Consider the following 19,185-nt stretch of genomic DNA (forward strand, 5'->3'; position numbering starts at 1 on the left):
CTTTTATTAGAGCTGTGCTCTTCTCTGACAGTGCCTCAGAGCTCAGATCTCCATTAACTCTGACATTCCTGGGCTTCTGCTGCTTCCCAGATTCCTGTCCTGTTCCACATGTTGTATCCCTTCCCTGCAGGATGTGTGTCTGTAGTGTCTGTTCAGTAAATGGAGCTGGGAGCACCTGAAAGGTCTGGTTTGGATCCCTAGAGCAGTGACAAGGAATCTCCTCCCTTGTCCCCAAACCCCTCAGGGCTCTCCCTGCTCTGTGTGTGCTGAGATTCCCTGTGCTCCCTCTGCCAGGCTGGGACCAGGGCAGCTGCTCCCAGGACTTTGGGGTGCTCTGTTTAACCCCATTTGTGGGATTTTGTGGCCGTTTCTTTCAGCTGTGCCCCACACAAGGTTTGGATTTGCCACCTACAGCCCCCTATTTTGGTTTTTAGTGGTGTTTTCTGATGGCTGGGGAACACAAGCTCTTGAGTAAGTCATGAAAAATTTTTACTCCAGGCCTCAGGAAATTGGATTTTTATTTCTATTTATTTCAGCTACTTTGAGTTTGGGTCAGTTCAGCTCACTTGGTTATTGAGCAGGTTCAAATCTCATTTCTAATGTTGCTTGTTCCTAGTAAACTGGATTTATTTTTTCAGCAGAACCAGAATTTTCAAACCCAGTTAGTTTTCCCTTTCCCAGAAAATCAAGACAGCTTGACTGGGCTTTACCCCAGTCTGTGTTGTTGCACTCAGAGGTCCTTGGAGACAGAATATATAATTTTTTCAGCCTTATCAATCCAAATCTAGTTTGCTATTTAGTTTGGAACAGGAATACCATGACAAGTCTCTCTGAGAAGAAACAACAGGAAGAAAATTATTTGAACTTTTAATTTCAGAACCAGAGTCACAGCAGGTGGAAGGACAGGGATGTGGATGGGATGTGGGGCACAAGATCCCTCCCCAAGGATGTGGAGCAACATTTAGGACACAAACCCACCCCTTGGAAAGCTGGGTGAGTCTCAAATAAGAAGAGATTTATTTTTTTAAGCTCTTTGCTCATTCTCCAGCTTTTCCACTGCTTTACAAAGGCATTTCAGAAATGTCCCAGAGCTGTGGAAATTCTGCAGCCACTTCTCAGAAAACCATGAGAGAATTATTCTGACACATGTTTCCATCTCCTGCTTTTTGCATTTTCCCCTCTTGTGTTTCTTTTTCTTTGACCTAGAACAAACTTCTCTATGCTTACAATTCTCACTATTCCAAAGAAACCTCACTTGAGTGTTAGAATTTCCCTGCTCAGTGGAATGCAGTGATGCCAGTTAAATTCCATTCTCCTTGCAGCAGGTTCTGTGTTAAATGATTTCCTGGGCTCTCCAGAAAAACAGGAACCAGGTGCTGGCCATGGCACATTGAAGGGGGGAACAGCACCTCAGCAAAGCACAGAGAACTCCAAAAACATCCCAGAGCTCTTTATTTTTTTCTGGACAAACAATTTTATTTTCGGTAATGCGTCTATACACTGTACATTCAGTCACTGTGGTATATAAGCATAGCTATTTTCATACATAATCTCATAAAGTCCTTTATTTTACAATATTATCTGCATCAGGGGGAGGGGATGTGGAAAAGGGGGTGGAAAAGGACTATCAAGGTACACAGCGAAATAGATAAATATGCCAAGCTTTTTTCTTATTTTTTTTTAAATCAGGCATTTATAAACAAGAAAGCATACATTACTTACATAAAAATAGTTCTAGAATAGTAGAGTAAGTCATAATATTGTCATTAGCAGCAGCATAGGAGAGACCAGGATAACAAAAATGTGCTGAAATGCTATTGGCTATTATAAATGTAAAGATTTATTTTTCTTCAATTGAAAAAATGTCATTTCTGTGAGTTCTTTCAATTTAAAAAAAAAAAAAAACAAAACAAAACCAAAAAACAAAACAACAACCAAGCCAACAAAAAAAATCTTCTCTCTAAAACACATGGACTGCTGAGAGGGCAGAATGGAACAAAAACCAACCTTTTGGTAATAAAATACTTTACAGTGAAAATAAGGACAAATAAAATGCAAATGATGGAGAAAAGGTTATAACCCACATTGAAAACTTGCAAAAAGATTTTGTTTTGTTTTTTCCTAACAGACAGCAAAGGTTCTTCTCAGTTAAAAACACAACTCATAAAACAAGACAACTACCAGGTAAGAAAGAGTTTTGAAAAAGTAAACACCATATACACTTATAATACAACAGTGTAAAATGAAAAAAAGTATTTACATGTTGAATTTACTTTTAATGTTTTTTTTACATTGGCTAGTTCTGTTTGAAAAGCAGAATATTATGTATAGAGTTAGCTGCTCCATAGATATGAATGTTATTGCTGTTGGTTTTTTTTTTCCCTTCGTTAAGTCTTCACTCAGTAATAGAAACAAGGAGTAATTAAACTGAATATACAAGTAGTAATATATTTGTAGGTACAGGGAGAGTCAACAGCCTGTATGAAACACCTCTTCTCCCTTGGAACTTCTTAAAGGAAACTAAAGCACAGAGGATGGGGAGATGGAGGGGCAGCAGGGAGGAAGGGATTCCATGGGACCAGGCTCAGCTTTACTGAGGTGTTGCAGACACAGGAATGACCCCAGAGCTCCCTGGCCTCGAGCACCTTCACACAGGGGAGCTCTGCAGAGCCCCCCTCAGCCTCTGGGGCTGGGACAGAGACACTTCTAATTACTCTGAATTAGAAATAAATTACACACTCTGCAGAAATAACATCTGTTCTGCAGAAAGAACAATCTGATTGTTAAACATGGTTAGGAAATGCCCAGTAGTTGAAGCCAGACCCAGCCCTGGAGCCCCTCCTGGGCAGTGGCTGCTGCTGGAGAATGTTTGCTCCTGCTCTTCTTGCACCTTATTTATCTTCATGCTTTTAAACCCTGATTGCTAGAAATGGCCTTTCACTCCCAAGGACCAAATGCCAGGAGTGCTGCAGGTCTGGCCCTGCATGGGGGGAGTGTGAGAGGGCACAGAGGAAAGCCCCAGCTGGAGCTGAGGTTGGGAATCTGTGCTGCCCCTGTGACCCTTCACCTGTGCAGCACAGGTGAGGCTGCCTGCTGGTCACTGACTGTTTGTTCTGCTTTTTTCCTTTGGAAATCCTGCAGATTTCCTTCCTTCAGAAGTGTGGGAGCCTCATGCCCAGGGAGTGAAAACTCATGGTGTGCTCAGGTGAGTGGCTTTTCCTGGCAGACAACAGCTGGACATGCACATGTTGCTATTTTTTTGGGGGGTTATAAGGGGAAGAAGCTATCATAAATCAGGGGGAAAAAAACCATACAAGCAAAATTTCCAAAGCCAGGCTTCCATGAGCTGCCACAGGAGTGGGGTCTGTTCTCTGTGTGGTTCCCAACACGGCAGTAAAGCAGAGCACGAGAGACTTGAAATGCACAAAAATGATCAGGTACAGTTGTTTAGTTTCCCTTGAAGAAATAAGTGGATAATACAGATCTGGAAATCATAAGGCTGAGAACATTTTTCTGCATACTGCATAACAAAAGAACCCCTTTACATAAGACAGTAATAATGCCCATTAATGACTATATGGCAGTTTAATCCATGCATATGATTTAATAATCGCAGAAAAAAAAAAAACATACAAAGAAAATAAAACCCCACATTAAAAAAAAAAACAAAAAACCTGCTCAAGCATAATCAAAATTCCTTTTGCATTGCACTTTAGAAGGAGATCTGCACCTAGAGCCAGTCTCCAGCATCCCAAACACACAAGGGCCAACCCCTGTATCCACAGACAGGTTCAGGTCATTCACTTGGTGTGACTGTTTCTTGCTCCCAACAGTTTTACATTGTCCCAGTAATTCCACTCCTTTCATATTTCTTCTTTTTTGTACCTAAAACATATATATGAACTTCTTTGTTAATGCTCACAGTTACTATAATGGTTACTATAATGGTTTCAAGCAAACAGCTCTTGTTTAAAAAAAAAAAAAATCTCTCTAATGTACTGTAAGTAAATACCATAATTTTAGGATTGGAAGCCGCTTTCTGTCTACTGGGAAATAATTTTGAAGCTTACATAGTTTGCATTAATGTCCAAAAGCAAATAAAGATTACTGGAAATATGTTTCTTCTTTTAGAATAACTCTGGGTATGATGATGCATAGGGGGTTCTCTTTTTTTTTTTTTCTTTTTTTTTGCTTTTTATTCTATAAGGTAAAAAAGTGTCAGCATTGCCTAGAGAAGATGCTGAGAGGAAAAATGAGCTGGAAGGCACATCTGCAGCCCCAGATCACATTTTCACTTGCTTGAGTGTGTCAGAGGTGAGTGTTTATGGGTGAAAATTAATTTTCTCCTGATCAGTAAAGCACCAGCTTTATTTGTTAAGCACTTTAGGGAGCATCTCTGATGCTCCCCAGCTTGGGTCAGACACACAGCCACGAAACCAGGCTCTAACTGAACCAGCAGCACAGGGGGAATTCCTGCTCTGGGCATTCTGGACCTGCTGGATCCTCCTTTGCTCACACAGATGCTGATGGGAGGTGTCAGTGGTGGCAGATTGGGTTCATGGTTTGCACAGCTGTTAGGGCAGAATCTCAAATGCTTGACATGTACATCTTAGAAACAGGGAATAAAATGCAGAGTAAGATTCTGACAAAGTGCAGGTTTTAAAAAAATAAAAAATAAAAAAACCTCAGCACCACCCCCACGGCAGTGATGGTTTGCTGCATTGTATCCCCGGGCTGCGGCTTGGATCCCAAAATTAAAGTAATTTCTCTTTTTAAAAACAAAAAAAAGTTTTTTTAAAAAAAGATGTAGGCTTATTCACAGCAGCAAAAATGTTGGTTTTCTGTTCTGTAGTATCCGACACTGCGACGTTGGACTCTCCTTGGGCACAGAAATCCTGACTGACAGTTCAGAATGGAAGCAGGGAAATACTGAATTCATGGTAAGATGGTGCAACAAGATGAGTTTTCCAGAAAACTGAAAGCTGACGATTTCAGAATGACTTCAACACACAGATGTCTCTGCTTTGTTCCTCTACCAACTGATCACCCATTTCCTTCCTTTCTTCCTTTCTCTCTTTCTTTTCCCAAGGCTGAAGCGCTCCTGGGTGAAGTCTCTGAACACAGGGGGGTCTGTGGGGCTGGGCTGGGGCTCTCAACCCAGCCCCTTCTCCTCCCCTCAGCTCCTGCAGCTTCTCTTCTTCCTGTGTCCAGGGCAGGAAATGGACATCATTCATTCTAAGGAAAAAAAATCAACTTGGAAAAGCACTCTGAACTTCTCCTACGCCCACGTGACGGGATGGAACCGCGATGGCTTCCGAGATGGCTGGAAAACTGCTCCTGACATGGATGGCATCATCACCACAGAGGGGCTTCTGCACAAGAATCCCAAAGCCTATAAAGTCATTAAAAATTGTGCATCGAAGGTTTGTGTTTTATTTTTTTGTCTTTTTTTTTTTTTTGTTTTGCTTTTAAAGGTTCATTATAAAAATCTTGTTAATTTTTTTTTTTTAATACCAAGTCTGTGTAATGAATTATTTTAAATAGCTTATAAGAAAAGTTGGTTTGTTTTTAAATTCCAAAATGTTCCAACAGGCAGGAGAACACAAAGCCACTGCCGTGCTCGCCTTGGACGCCGGGTTTAGCTGGACCGCGCTGCTTTGCTTGGAGTTTGCCAGTAGAAAATTTGCTGTGGACTTAAAAGTATTTTGTTTACAAACACTTTGTGTTTTCTAGGCACAGTAAGATGTTGTGCTATATGGATTGGGAAAAAAAAAAGAGGCGGAATTCAGTGCTTCTGTTCTAGAGAGTAACAACATTTGCCTTCCAACTACTGAGAATCCATATTCCTAAAGTGTGTGCCAGGACACCACTACTCACACGTGCACTCCCAGTCCCACTCTCTCCCTCCCTGTGCTGGGGGATGAGAGGTCAGTTCTCCATGGGGCTCGTGGTGCTCTCACTGCTGGGCTGGCTGCTGGCTTTAGGCCACAGTTGTTCCTGAAGTTCCTTGACCACCTTCTCCAGGTGCTCCCGGGCCTCCCGCTCGTGCAGGAGGTCGGCGCGGAGCTGCTCCCGGTCGGCCTCGGCGTGCTGCAGCTTCACCTGCAGGTCCTCAATCTGTGGGGACAGGACACACAGGGCTGTGGGATGGGCTGGGCAGAGCCTGTGCCTCCCCACACACCTTGCACAGGGGCAGGGAAGCAAGAAAACGTGAGCTCCAGGATTAGCAAGATTGAGGTGAGGAAGGGATTCCCTGTTCCTATTTTCCATACACTACTGCAGTACAGTGCCTGCTTAGCTTTGAAACCTAAACATTCCCAGTGACTCCAGCTCCCAGAAGTTAAGAAACAGTTCAAGAATTCCTCAGTGCCACAGAACTCTGGTCCCTTCTTCGAGCATGGCTGTTATTTCTTTAGGCAGCTCAGCAAAGCAATCCCCAGGTGTTGGCAGGGGGGATTCACTTGCAGCTCTTTTACAAAGCTTGTTAAGGGAAGTGAGCAGAAAGGGCCTTGGCTGCTGATGGGCCAGGCCTGTCCCAGCTATGGATTAAAGCCCTGCAGTGTCCCCACTCTGCAGGACCTGCAGCTGACCTTGGCCTCCCTGTTTGGGACTTGCTGACAGCAAAGGCTGAGAAAACCCCCAGAGAACTGGAGGGTGCAAATACCAGAAAAACAGCACCCAGTGAGAAAGGAAATGTCAGCAGTCAGCAAAGACTGCCATTTAACAAGAAAAGGAAACCTCCAAAGTTTTGGGCTAAAATGCAGGTAAACCTCCCCCATCCCCTTTGGATTTCAGTATCAAGGCAAGAACAAGGAAGGCATAAACCACAGCTCCTCAATGGGTATTAAGCATCTAATACTTTAAGCCTACACAGAGGTATTTCCACCCTGACTCTGCTGTCTTCTCCCACCCTGGCCTGGTGCTATTTCTGTCAGACTGAGCCTGTTTAGAGAACTGTGGTTTCCTCAAAAATAATATGTGACCAACTTCCTCTTGCACCCCAAGCTGTAGCTACAAGGATATATAAAGCTTTATTTTAATATTTCTCAAGAACTTAAAAGTTATAATGACATCTTATAAAATTCAGCCCTGGGAGTGAGTTACTCACAGGAATTTTGTTACCAGCTGTGCTAACCACAAAACAGGAGGTGCCACGTGCTCTTTGCCCAAGGACAGCTCTGGGGGGCTCAGGGGTGGCTGTGACAGGGGCTGCTGCAGGGGACACTGCCAACCCACCAGGCCTGGCCTCAGGAAAGAGGAATAATTGGCTACTTGAGTTCTTTTGAGGGATTCTCAGCCTTTAAGCTTAGGAAACCTCATCTATTCCTTCCCAAGGAGGGAATGCAGCAGGAGACTGAAAATGCCCAATGTCACACAGTCCCCACAGGATACACCTGAGCCCCCAAGCCCAGCCCAGGCTCACCTGCCCTGGAGCTGCTCCCCAGGGCCCTGCAGGGACCGCCCAGAGCAGCCCCAGGGCGGCTCTGTTTAGTCTGGACACCCCTTATCACCCCTTATCAGTGAGACATCCTGTGATGCTGAGAGGAAGCCCCACATCATTTCCTGCTCCTGGCCAGACGTGTCTCAGCGGGAGCAGGCGGCCACTCCCCTTCCCCTTATCAGAGCCCTGGAGATTGTGAGCTTGGCTTCTGCTCTTCCCCTCCTCCCTCACAGCCAGCACGGCAGGGACCTGCAGCTCCCAGCTCCAGGAGCACCTGTGTCTCACAACAGGCTGCTCCAGCACTCCTGGGCTTCCCTCTGCCATCAGCTCTTCAGGGCTGTGTTAAACTATGTAAAGTATTTGAAGTACACATAAATCCACACTAATTCAAGTGTATTTTGAGGACTATGTTTGAGGGCTGCCTTGAACACAGGAGGCCCTGACACCTCTGTGGCAGGTGCATGGAATGAGTTTACAATTTTTTGGAGTCCTGGCTGTCCCCTGCCTGCTGTTGATGCCTCTCCCATCCAGGCTCCCAGCTCAGGAGCAGGGTGGGAGCAGCGCCTGGCTGGGGGTGCTGGGCAGGGGGAGGGAGCTGAGGAGCTGCTGCTGCCCTGCTGGGCTTCACCTGTGCTGAGCTCACCTGTGCTGAATCTGTGCTGAACCTCACCTGTGCTGGGCCTCACCTGTGCTGAACCTGTGCTGAGCCTCTCCTGTGCCTCTCCTGTGCTAAACCTCTCCTGTGCTGAGTCTCACCTGTGCTGAATCTGTGCTGAACCTCTCCTGTGCTGAACTCACCTGTGCTGGGCCTCTCCTGTGCTGAGCCTCACCTGTGCTGGGCCTCACATGAGCTGGGTTTCACCTGTGCTGAACCTCTCCTGTGCTGAACCTCACTTGTGCTGGGCCTCTCCTGTGCTGAATCTCAACTGTGCTGGGCCTCTCCTTGTGCAGAGCCTCTCCTGTGCTGGGCCTCTCCTTGTGCTAAACCTCACCTGAGCTGGGCCTCTCCTGAGCTGGGTTTCACCTGTGCTGAATCTCAACTGTGCTGAGCCTCTCCTGTGCTAAACCTCATCTGTGCTGAGCCTCTCCTGTGCTGAATCTCACCTGTGCTGAGCTCACTTGTGCTAAACCTCACCTGTGCTGAGCCTCTCCTGTGCTGGGCCTCACCTGTGCTGGGCCTCACCTGAGCTGAGCTCACCTGTGCTGAACCTCTCCTGTGCTGAACTCACCTGTGCTGAGCTCTCCTGTGCTGAATCTCTCCTGTGCTGAGCCTCTCCTATGCTGGACCTCACCTGTGCTAAACCTCACCTGTGCTAAACCTCATCTGTGCTAAACCTCACCTGAGCTGAGCTCACCTGAGCTGAGCTCACCTGTGCCGAGTACTTGGCGCGCAGCCTGCCGGCCTCGCAGCCCTTGTCGCACACGCGGATCTGCCGCGCCTGCTCCAGCTCCCTCTTCAGCCGGATCCGTGACTCGTTGGCCTCCTTCATCTTCTTCTCGTTCTCGGCCCGCAGGCGCTCGATCTCCTTCCGCAGGTTGCGCTTGGCCTCTGTCGCTTCCCTCAGCTTCTCCTTCTTGGCCACTCTCAGGAACTCCAGCTCCTGGGACACAGAAGGAGGTGAGGATGAGTGAAGGGGAAGCAATCCAAACCCCGTTCCCACCTCCTGCTGCTCGTGAGCACGGCTAAGCCCCGCTCTGAACTTTGCACGAGCCCTTCTCCTTTAAATCCTGTGGAGTTCCTGCACTCCAGCTACCCTGAAGCCCAGGATAACAAAAAGCTCAGCGCTACAGCCCCATTTTGCTTTGTCAAGCAGAATAGCTGCGACCATCTGGGCCTGAATAAAGATGAACTGCAGTTGGAGAGAGCTCCAGCACCAGCTCCACGTTCCAAACCACCCGACTGCAGTGCCTGGGCTGGAGCTGAAGGCTCTGAAGATGCACAGCGTGGAAAGTGCAGCTCTGAGTGTCCTTTGTGTACAGCAAAGCTCGACAAGACATCAGGAATCTGTTCCATTTTATCAATCCCCCCCCAAAAAATCCACTCAAGGCAAGGACAGAACACAAACTGTGTCATTTCTAGCTCTGGGGTGCTGGAGGTGACTGGGGTGAGTCCCAAGACTCCTGATAACCAGCCCAAGGAGTGCTCTGCCACACGAGCTGGAAAACTCCAGGCTAAAACCTGAAGCTGAACAGAAACCACACTTTCCTCTGGGAAATGCCACTCCCCCTGTCCAGGCTGGGAGCTGCTGCCTTGGAATCTCAAATCCATGAGGGAACCATTAATTGAAGTGATAATGATAAGGAACCTCCAAGGCACAATGGAAGAAACCCCTAAGCTGTTAAAATACATGTTCACAGCAAGCCCAGAGATGTGGCTCATGTTTCCTAAATGGTTAAATTAGAAACTAAAGATCTATTTTTTCCCCCAGAAGCAGCATTTCCTCCCTGTCCGAGTCAAACCCTCCAGCCCCGGTTGCTGTGAAGTAACACTGCAGGGTCATGGGAAATTCACTCTTCTGACAATCTCACTTCCCAGCCAGGCCATTGTTAGCTCTGGAAGTACACACACAGCTCCTGAAAGTACCCACACAGCCTCTGGAAGTACAGAGAGCCTCTGGAAATACACACACAGCCTCTGGAAGTACCCACACAGCCTCTGGAAATACACACACAGCCTCTGAAAGTACACACAAAACCTCTAGAAGTACCCACACAACCCCTGGAAATACCCACACAGCCCCTGGAAATACACACACACACACACATATACACACACCCACATCTGTGTGTGGAACTAGGAACTCACACTTTCCCAAATGGAGAACAATGGTTTGTCACCAGAGTCCCCTGCCCCTGACACAGGGCTTGATTTAACACTCAACTGCTTCATGTAATTCCTGCTTTCAGTACACACTCCTTAGGTATTATGCATAAATGTTTGCTTTTAAATACATAAAATAAAACACAGATTTACTGGAAGATAAAGGAATTAAGCAATTTGCTCCTACCCATGACTAAACTAGGCTCTTGTTTACTCCATCCCATGGATTCCAGCCCCAGCTTGGGAACAGCTCCACACCAAATATTCAGAGAGGACATCTTCTACTTTGGCTCCTTCTTCTATTTCTCTGCACTCTTTTTACCCCAGCTCAAATAAAAGCCAGTTCACCCATCAATCCTGCCCTGCAGCCCTGCCTGACCATGACACAAGTGATGGATCCAGGATTTCCAGAAATAAGGAGCTGCTTCCCTGACTGAAGCTCGGCAGTGTGGCCAGTGGGATGCCTGACAAAGCCCTTACTTCAGCTGTGGCTGTGTCCCAGGAACACCCTCCCTCACAGAGCCTTTAAAACTCCAGCTAAAGCCTCCAGAAATGTTTCCTGTTCAATGAAATGAAAACAAAATAAACTCTGCTGGACTAGAAGATTTTTCTCAGTAATGCAAAGATGTTGATTTTGGTAACCATGGATTTATAACCCAAGGAAAAACAGGTGGCAAGCTTAAAAACGTAGGACTGGTTCCTGTGCTTTGGTTTCCCGGCTGGATTTACAAACAGAGCCCCAGCAAAGGCTGTTGCTATTTGGGAAAAATGAGGCAATTCCTTTTGCAGAGCTCCCTGCTGGGCTGTACCTGGCAGGGCAGGGCAGCCTTACCTGGTGCAGGCTGCGCTTGGCCTGCAGAGCCGCGTTCAGCTTCTCCTCCTGCTTCACCCTCATCTTCACCACCTCGTGCAGGAACTTCTCTTTGGCTTCTTTTGTGTCCAGGCCACTGTCCAGGGCCTGCCTGAGGTGCTCCAGCTCAGCCTCCAGCCCGCTGCTGTGGGGGTCAGGGTGTGTGGCCACCTCGTAGGAGCTGTTGACAGGGGCTGGGGGCTGCATCCCAGGGGAGCTCATGTCCTTGGCAGAGCTGGAGGAGGTGAAGGATGGGGAGGAGAGCGAGGATAAGGAGGAGGTGACTGCAAAACAGAAACATTGACAATTAATTTTAAAAGATCAGAAATTAAGATGTAATTTTATACAACTCATATATATATATATTATGCAGCTCGAAACGTGCTGTCCTGTTTGTACAGAGACACTTAATAATAAATTAAAAAAAGGAAAGGAAATTAAAAACCTACTCATTTTATACTTTGATACTTGAAATATGATGAAAATACAACCTTGAATTAAGGGACTGAGTTCAATTTGTTTGAATTGTGACTGTACAACTCACGTCACAAAGGCAACACCACTGAGGCACTTCCAGAATTCCATTTAAACCCCACAAGAACTCCAGCAAAAACCCCCCAGCCTAAATAAACCACCACAAAGGCGGCCACAAGTGTCACTTACATTCTTCCCTGGTTTCTACTTCAATCTCTGCTTCTGACTCCTTGTCCTCCTCGGGGGCGGTGGCCGTGGTGGCCGTGGTGGCCGCGGTGGCCGCAGCCTCGGGGACAGCCGTGTGCTCAGGGCCGTGCTTCCTCTTCCTGGGCTGGCCAGAGCCCAGGGACTCGCTGCTCCTGGACACCACGGTGGCACAGGGAGGGTTGCTCACCATCTTCTGCTGGGCTGGAGGGGCCAGGGCCACGTTGGGGGCCACGGCGCTCTCAAAGCTCTTGTAGGAGTAAAAGCTGGTTCAGAGGGGAGGGAAAAAGGGAGAATGGTCACAGTCCTGGCTTTGGAGAGCTCCCCCATCCCATGTCCCACTGCAGACATGCACAGTGAACCCCAGTGATTTACACAGCTGAGAACCTGCCCCGGTACTGTTCAGTGTTCTGCCCTCCCATCCCAAGTGCCACACATCCTAAGAGCACCAAGGAGATGAGATCTCCCAGAGCCTGGAAGTCCTCAAGCTGTTTCCTCCTACTTTTCATGGCACTGTTGTTTTACCCAACTGCACAGCTGGAATTGTGTCTATCCACAAATGTTTTGTAAACTGTAAACAGCACTTAAGGAAAACCATGGAGTGGAAAAGCATCTTTTTGTGCCTCTGTGATTCTGACATACACCTGAGTGTAAAACCACGGGTACAACAGCCAAGAAACCTTTGGTTAAACCTTGGTGTTAAAGGGGAGCAATAACATAACATCAAATACATGGAATTTTGCAAAAAGCAGAGCAAAGACTTTACAACTTCAATTCAGCACCCATAACATGATGTGGTATCAGTTAGAATTTCTCCTTGAGCTGTTGTAGGTGGGTTTTATCCAATACTGAAAGTTTCTCACAGGGATACCAAGGGCACTTATACCACTTCTTTCCCTACCTAGTTTAAAAATTAGAATATGCTGATAGGCTTTCCCCCTTCTATTTCCCTTTTTTTAAAAAAGGAAATCAATCCCCACAGCTTCTAAGAAACTCGTTCATAAGGGCAGCACAATATGTTCTCCATAATATTCCCTAAAAACACCTGGTCACTTAAGTCAAACTTTCCAAAGACATCATCACCCTCAGGCAGAAATCTGGCTCGGAGGTTTTTCAGACTGCACAGCTCCAGTCTGGCACAGGGATGTGGAACTGCCCCGACACTTTGTGCTCTCAGTGTGACACCGAGGTCCCACCTGCTGTGGGTGACTCACTCAGAGCTGCTCCTCTCCAAGAGCAGAGCCTGGCCTCGCTGTCTGGACAGGTCTGACAGGCTCCAGAGCCAGGACTCCCCAAGGGCCAGGGCACACAGAGGGGTTGGGGAAATCTCTGCTGCCCTTTGGCCTCGCTGGCACTGTGGGGGTGGGAGAGGATGGAGCTGCTGCAGGTACCACGGACAGGGGCCTGGGAATGGCTGCACCTCCCTGACCACTGCCCCAGCACAGGGATTCTGTCTTCCCTTCAGCAGCAAAGCCCAAGGCCCTCGATGCCTGTACCCCCAAGCACAGCCCTGCACCCTTCACAGCAGCCTCCACCTGACACTTCTGTGCAGGTGTCACCTTTAACCCCCCTTGGCGCACAAACAGCAACACCCTTTTGTGTTTCCTTTCTGCAAATGAAACCCCTGCAGCTGCCAAGGCTCTGACTGAGCACGGGGACAAACCCAGAGGCAGCTGGGCAGCCCCAGAGCCCTGTCCCTGAGCTGTGTCCTTACCTGTCCCGGATCAGGGCGGGCAGGTGGCTGGAGAGCTCCTTCTCGCTGGCCGACACCGCGGGGGACCAGGGCCGGAACGCGGAGAGGCGCTGCCGGGGATGGACACAGCCGATGCTCTGGGGACAGAACAGCAAATTAGTGACTCCAACAAACCCTTAAAACAGTAAATCACCACAGAGGGGGTTCCCAGGGCACCCTCAGCCATCCCCACAGCTGCTCCCCACCGTGCTCAGGGGTTCTGCTGGCACAGGGGAGCTGCACTCGTGGGTTTTGTTGGCCAATGAGCTCTGGGGAGTTTGCAGGGATCACAAACAGCTCCTGAGTCTTGCAGGATTCCTGAACCTCAAAGGCACAAGGGAATTCCTTACTTCCCTGTCACAATCCAGGTCAATGAGCACTGGAGGGTGACAAGGAATCTGGGGGGATTGTGTAGTTCACTGCTGACTAGGAAAGGATAGAAATGTTACTAATTTAGCAACTCTGGGCATGTTCTTTCCCTCATTTTCTTCTCTGGTTTCAGTAGAGTGATGCTTTGTGACAATTTAATCTCTCTTGATTACAAAATATTCAACAATCACCTTATTAGATGAACTGGATAAGGACCGTAACCAACTGGACTGTTTTTCCTTCTCGGTAGAAGCTGGAGATTGGGAAGCAGAGTCATCTATTTTGGGCTTTTTGGAAGCAGGAGGATCTGAAGAGACCTGAAACAAAGGCAGAAAAAAACCAAAGTCAGAATTCCTCATTTTGCAATCAGCTTAGAAACAAGTTGTAAGGCAGAAACAAATTCTGTTATTTAAAAGGAAGAAACTCAGGGTGTTTTTGTGCTTTTTGAAATGCAAGCCCAAACAAAGGAGTGCAAACAAGGGGCAGACACAGACTGTGACATAACACACTTCACTCCTTCATGGGAGACACTCAGGTCAAGTGTGCATGGCACAGGAGAGATGGGCAGTGATCAAAGGGAGACACTCGCTCCAAGCTGCAGAGAACTATCGGCCTTTTATGATTTTTGCATGCAGCAAGGTAAGTTTAATGTGGTTGCTGAACTGGAAAGATTATTTTAAACGAGAACAGAACAGACTTTGTTATTCTGTTTGCAGTGGTTGTTATGCCGATGACTTCACTACCCCACAGCTGCAGTGGATTCTGGGGGTGCTGCCAAGAGCTGCTTTGCCTTTTCCACAAGTGGCTCAGCTTGGCCCATAAATCATCCTCAAGCATAAGAAAGCCCTTTGGCAAGCAAAATCCCTTTCCTTCAACACTGTGAAGGAATAAAATTCCTATAGTCCCAGCGTGGCTTGCAAAAAAATTGGTAACTACTGGTTTAACTGGTGCACTGGGGATACCAGCTGGAAGCCCTGCCAGTACAAACACCTCTCACAGCAGGGAGGGAGAAGGTTCTGGACCTTGTGCTGCATCATGACCAGAAACAATAAAAGAAACATCCCACCCTGCTTTCTATTCCTTTTTCTGCCTTTTTGCAGTTCCAAACTCTCCACCTTTCCCCGTTCCCACTCAGCCTGGCTCCCAGAAGGGTGGCAGAGCCACACTGCAGTAATTCATAATTGCTTATATTTGCATTTATTTGATTTATCCTTTCACTTCACCGTGATTTTTGTGGGCAAACAAGTGTTGATCCAGGTGTGTCTGGAGAACCTGGGGATGGCAATATCCTGGGAGCCTGAAATGCTCCAGCCCAGGTGTCCTTCCCAGTGACAGCAAGGATCTCATCTGTGTTCTGAAAATCAGTCCCCTCAAGGCACCTTCAGCTGGGAACTCAGAGGTTTCTTCTCCAGGTGATACTGAACCCTGAGCACTGTGATTGGAATTACTTACCTGAAAAGCACCTGCAGAATTGTTCAAATGTCCTTCTCAGGACTCTCTACCCAAGAGCTCTCTAACTGCACCCCATCAGCACCTTGATAAGGAGGAAATGACAACCTGCAGAGCCTGCTGCACCCATGGGAGCAGGGCAGATCGCTCTCCAGCCCATCTGGCAGCACCCCTCACTGCCCTGCACAGCCCAGAGTGCCCAGCAACATCACCCAGCCAAGCCTGGAGGGCTCAGCACAAATTCCCTGGCACTGCAGAGCTCGGGGCAGCTCTCCATACGTAGCAGATGAAGGAGGATGACATGGGAGGGGTGTGTGTGTGTGTGTGTGCAACCCCCAGGACAAAATTAGCCCATGCCAGTGCCAAATTCCAGCTCCATGGGATTTGCAGCAGATTCTTTGGGCACAGCTTCAGGCTTCCCCAGGGCTGCCTCCTGCCCAGCCATGGCACAGGCACTCAGACCCAAGTAGGAAAAGGCATTGCTGGGGCTTTCTGCAGAAAACACAGGACAATGCACTGGGAAAGATTTGTTTCTGCTCTCGGAGATGCTGCCTGTGCAGAATTAGTGACAGCATGAGAAAGGCATTTGGCAAGTGACTCCTGATCCCAGCCCTATCCACTGGGGATGGGGAGCTGTGTGGGGAGGGGAGCAAGGGCTGCAGGGTGGGGAGGAAGGGGGGCTTGGAATGAAAAAGGCAACAGGTGGCAAGACTCAGCACGGAGCCCGTCCCTCCCCCCGTCCGTCCGTCCGTCCTGAACATTCTGTCCAGGCAGGAACGGGCCCAGAGCACCCCCAGCACACCCAGCTCTGCAAATGGGGAGCAGGGTCTGCCCCAGAAACCAAACCTGGGGGGAGATGTTTCAACAGAATGGTCTCCTTTGCATTTTTAAAGGAATCATCTCCAGCTTTCTCCACCATCCCCCTTCAAGTCAAGGCTGACCCCAAGGACCAGGAGGCTCTGAGCACAAAACCTGGGAAATGCTGCTTCACTCCCATGTCCTGGAGCCTGTGCTGATCAGGAAACAGGGGGTGCAGCTGGAAAAAAGCTGTGTACACAGGGGAAAACAGGGCTGTCCTCCCCAGAGGGGTGGAAAGGGGACAGAGGAGGAGGTGCTGAGCAGAGCCCCCAGGTTTTTCTGACCTGAGGTCATTTCCCAGACCTGGACACTCCTGAGAGCCCAGAGCTGCCTGGTGGGGAGTAGAGGGCTCAGGGAAGGAGGCAGAGTGGTTTGGGAGCTGCTGTGACGACCCCTCCAAGGTCTCCACCCCTATCCCACCATGGATCATCTGCTGGTTGATGCTTAAAAAAAACCCACCTTGGATTTAGGTTTCACTCTAACAACACAAAAATGCAACAATTCCAGTAGTTTCTGCTACAGGAAGAGACTCAGATGTGGAACAAGGCAGACACTGAACACCAAATCTCCTCTCCATGTGACTCAGCCATTACATCCCGCTCCAGGACGGATTCCAGGCACCAAGATACCCCACTCTGACACTTCCAGCCCAGCCACAGCAGCCACCAAACCTTGGTCCTGCTTCAAATGGGGATGATTTGATTTCATTTTTGCTCTGTGCCAAAAAAACGAAACCCACACCAAGTTGCAAAAGAAATACTGAAAATCCGATCTGACTTTTTTGCCGTCTTCATAAATGATTTATGAAACATTTGAACAAAAACTAGAGAAGCCTGAAATAAATATTTCCTTATTTCCTATTCATTCTTATTTCCATTGGAGGCAATTTAATAATCTGCTGTCAAATGGGCTTTGTGCTGGGCACAGCCACTTGTTAATAAACATTTTCTACAATCCACAGATGGAAGAAACTTCAGGATACAAAGTGGGTCCAGAAATGCTTATGTGAAACATTTACTTAAGCTTTGGGGCTTTTGGTTTCTGCAGCAAATTTTAGGGAGAAATAGATAGATGAAGATTTATACAGTCACTAAAAAAAGATTTCAGAGGTACATTCCAAAGGGAAATTTGGGCCTGTGAACTTTGCCAGCCATTTTAAGGCAAACCGAAATTAGGCGGCTCAGCCTGGCCTGCAGCCAGCCAGGGCCACATTTGACATGTCAGATCAAATTTTCTACTTCAATTAAGTATTACAGTAACAAACCATGAGACCAGTGGAAAGAATTTTTGACTCTCTCCTTCTCAGGAAGACAAACCTCCCCCAGAGCTCGGTACCAGCAGCTGCAGGTCAGGCACCTCAGCAGCACTTTTTGCTACAAATGCAATGGAAAATGAGCCCAGAAAAAATTCTTATATTTTAAGATGTGAGAGTGCTCACGTGTACGATTCTTGGTGCCCAAGTATTTACCAAAATAGATTTTTTTTTTCCCCAGTGTCACACACCTGGACTGAGCAAAGGCTTTTGCTCCCTCCTCATCCTTTGCTACTCTTCCCCAAAACCCATGGCACATGGTACTGAAAACTGGGCTAATTTTGCCTTGTTAAGAATGAAAACATCAACAAGTAAAAAACACTTAGGAGGCCTCCACACCTGTGGAATTTTTAGCTTGGAAATGTACCTTCAAAAATCAGCCCACGCTCCAAATCCTCATCTACCCTCTGCTGATAAAATCTCCCCAAAACTGGCTCTGATTGGGCAATAAATCCCAAAACCTGGTTAAAGACAGAGCTGAGGTAAAACAGGGCAGTGGCACAGGTTTATGTGCACTGGTCACCCTTCCCAGACCAGGGCTCACTGGGGAATCCAGCCTTGGTCTCATCCTCTCCTTTGGAGCAGGGATGGGAAATGTGAGCCCCAGACCAGCAGATCTGGCACATCGTGTGCCACCTTCAGAAATAAAAGGTTTAATGTCCCCAAAGCTATCTCAACACAGAGAAATCTCTATTCCAACCTCTTGAAAAAATTAATTGGGAAAATACTGCGAGGCTGAAGAATTCCGTTCTGTATCCTTAATGCAGGTGTAAATCAGAAACGATTCCACTGGAAAAGCCAGCAGCTGGAAAAGCAGCGATAAGCAGAGAAAATAAAAACTGGGCTGTAAATCTACAGTGTCCTCTCACTGTGCTGCTCATTCTCACCCTGAGAACGGGTGGAGCTTCCTGTCCCATCGGATTCCCCGTCTGGGTGCACAAACTCAGCCGCTTTCTCAGCAGGGCTGGGCTGATGCAAACCCAGAGAAACCCAGGGAGGCTCAGCTGGTGCCCAGGAGTGCCAGACAGCACTGGGCTAAAACCACAGCACAGCAGCAAGGAGCCAACAGGGAGCACCCCAAGGAGCTGCCCATCTGCATCTCATGGTGCTCTGAGCTCCAGAAAAGATCTGCACAAAGCAGGGTTGAGCAATCTCTGTCTGAGCCCTGCTCCTGCTCCACGCTGAGAAACGCAAGTGGAACTGAGAGAGAGAACTGCCAGGGTCTATTCGAGGTGGCTTTCCTGTGACCACAGACCAGTCACACCCAGCTGAGCAGCAGACAGAAAATGGGTAACACCACTGACCCATTTTGAAAGGCTGCCATGACATTTACCTCCTGCTTTTACTTGGAGCACAAGGATGCAGTTTTATTTTAAGCCCTGAGTGGTCACTCCTCCCCCAGGAGCACCCAGGACACTTTTTCAGGCTCCTGCTGGCACAGGGATTAAGTTCCCCAGCTGTGTAAAATGGCATTTCAGAAGGAATGTACCTTGACCAGTGACAAGGATTCAAATCTACTCCTGGAGGATACTGAGACCACAATTCCCACACCTGGGAACTGAACTTGGAATTTTCCACGTGCTGCTCTCAGGAATCACAGCCCTGAGTCTCTCTGAGAACTGAACCACATGAGAGCCTTAAGATTTCCTTCAGATTTCCAGCTAAAATCAAATTT

At 47.9% G+C, this 19,185-nt stretch overlaps 1 protein-coding gene across 2 annotated transcripts in view; it reads right to left on the reverse strand.

The window, feature by feature from the left end:
* Positions 1-5,505: 5,505 nt before the first annotated feature.
* Positions 5,506-19,185, reverse strand: part of SKI (SKI proto-oncogene) — a 99,282-nt gene continuing 85,602 nt past the window's right edge. For both annotated transcript variants that reach the window (XM_033079614.2, XM_033079612.2), the window contains 6 exons: positions 14,083-14,208; positions 13,505-13,620; positions 11,776-12,056; positions 11,095-11,396; positions 8,812-9,042; positions 5,506-6,117 (listed from right to left, as the gene is read on the reverse strand). In XM_033079614.2, coding sequence (XP_032935505.1) covers positions 5,929-6,117; positions 8,812-9,042; positions 11,095-11,396; positions 11,776-12,056; positions 13,505-13,620; positions 14,083-14,208 — 1,245 coding nt within the window. In that variant the 3' untranslated portion in view covers positions 5,506-5,928. The remainder of the gene's footprint in view (positions 6,118-8,811; positions 9,043-11,094; positions 11,397-11,775; positions 12,057-13,504; positions 13,621-14,082; positions 14,209-19,185) is intronic.

The sequence above is a fragment of the Catharus ustulatus genome, chromosome 24, assembly GCF_009819885.2.
Source record: "Catharus ustulatus isolate bCatUst1 chromosome 24, bCatUst1.pri.v2, whole genome shotgun sequence".
In the NCBI taxonomy this organism is placed as follows: Eukaryota; Metazoa; Chordata; class Aves; order Passeriformes; family Turdidae; genus Catharus; species Catharus ustulatus.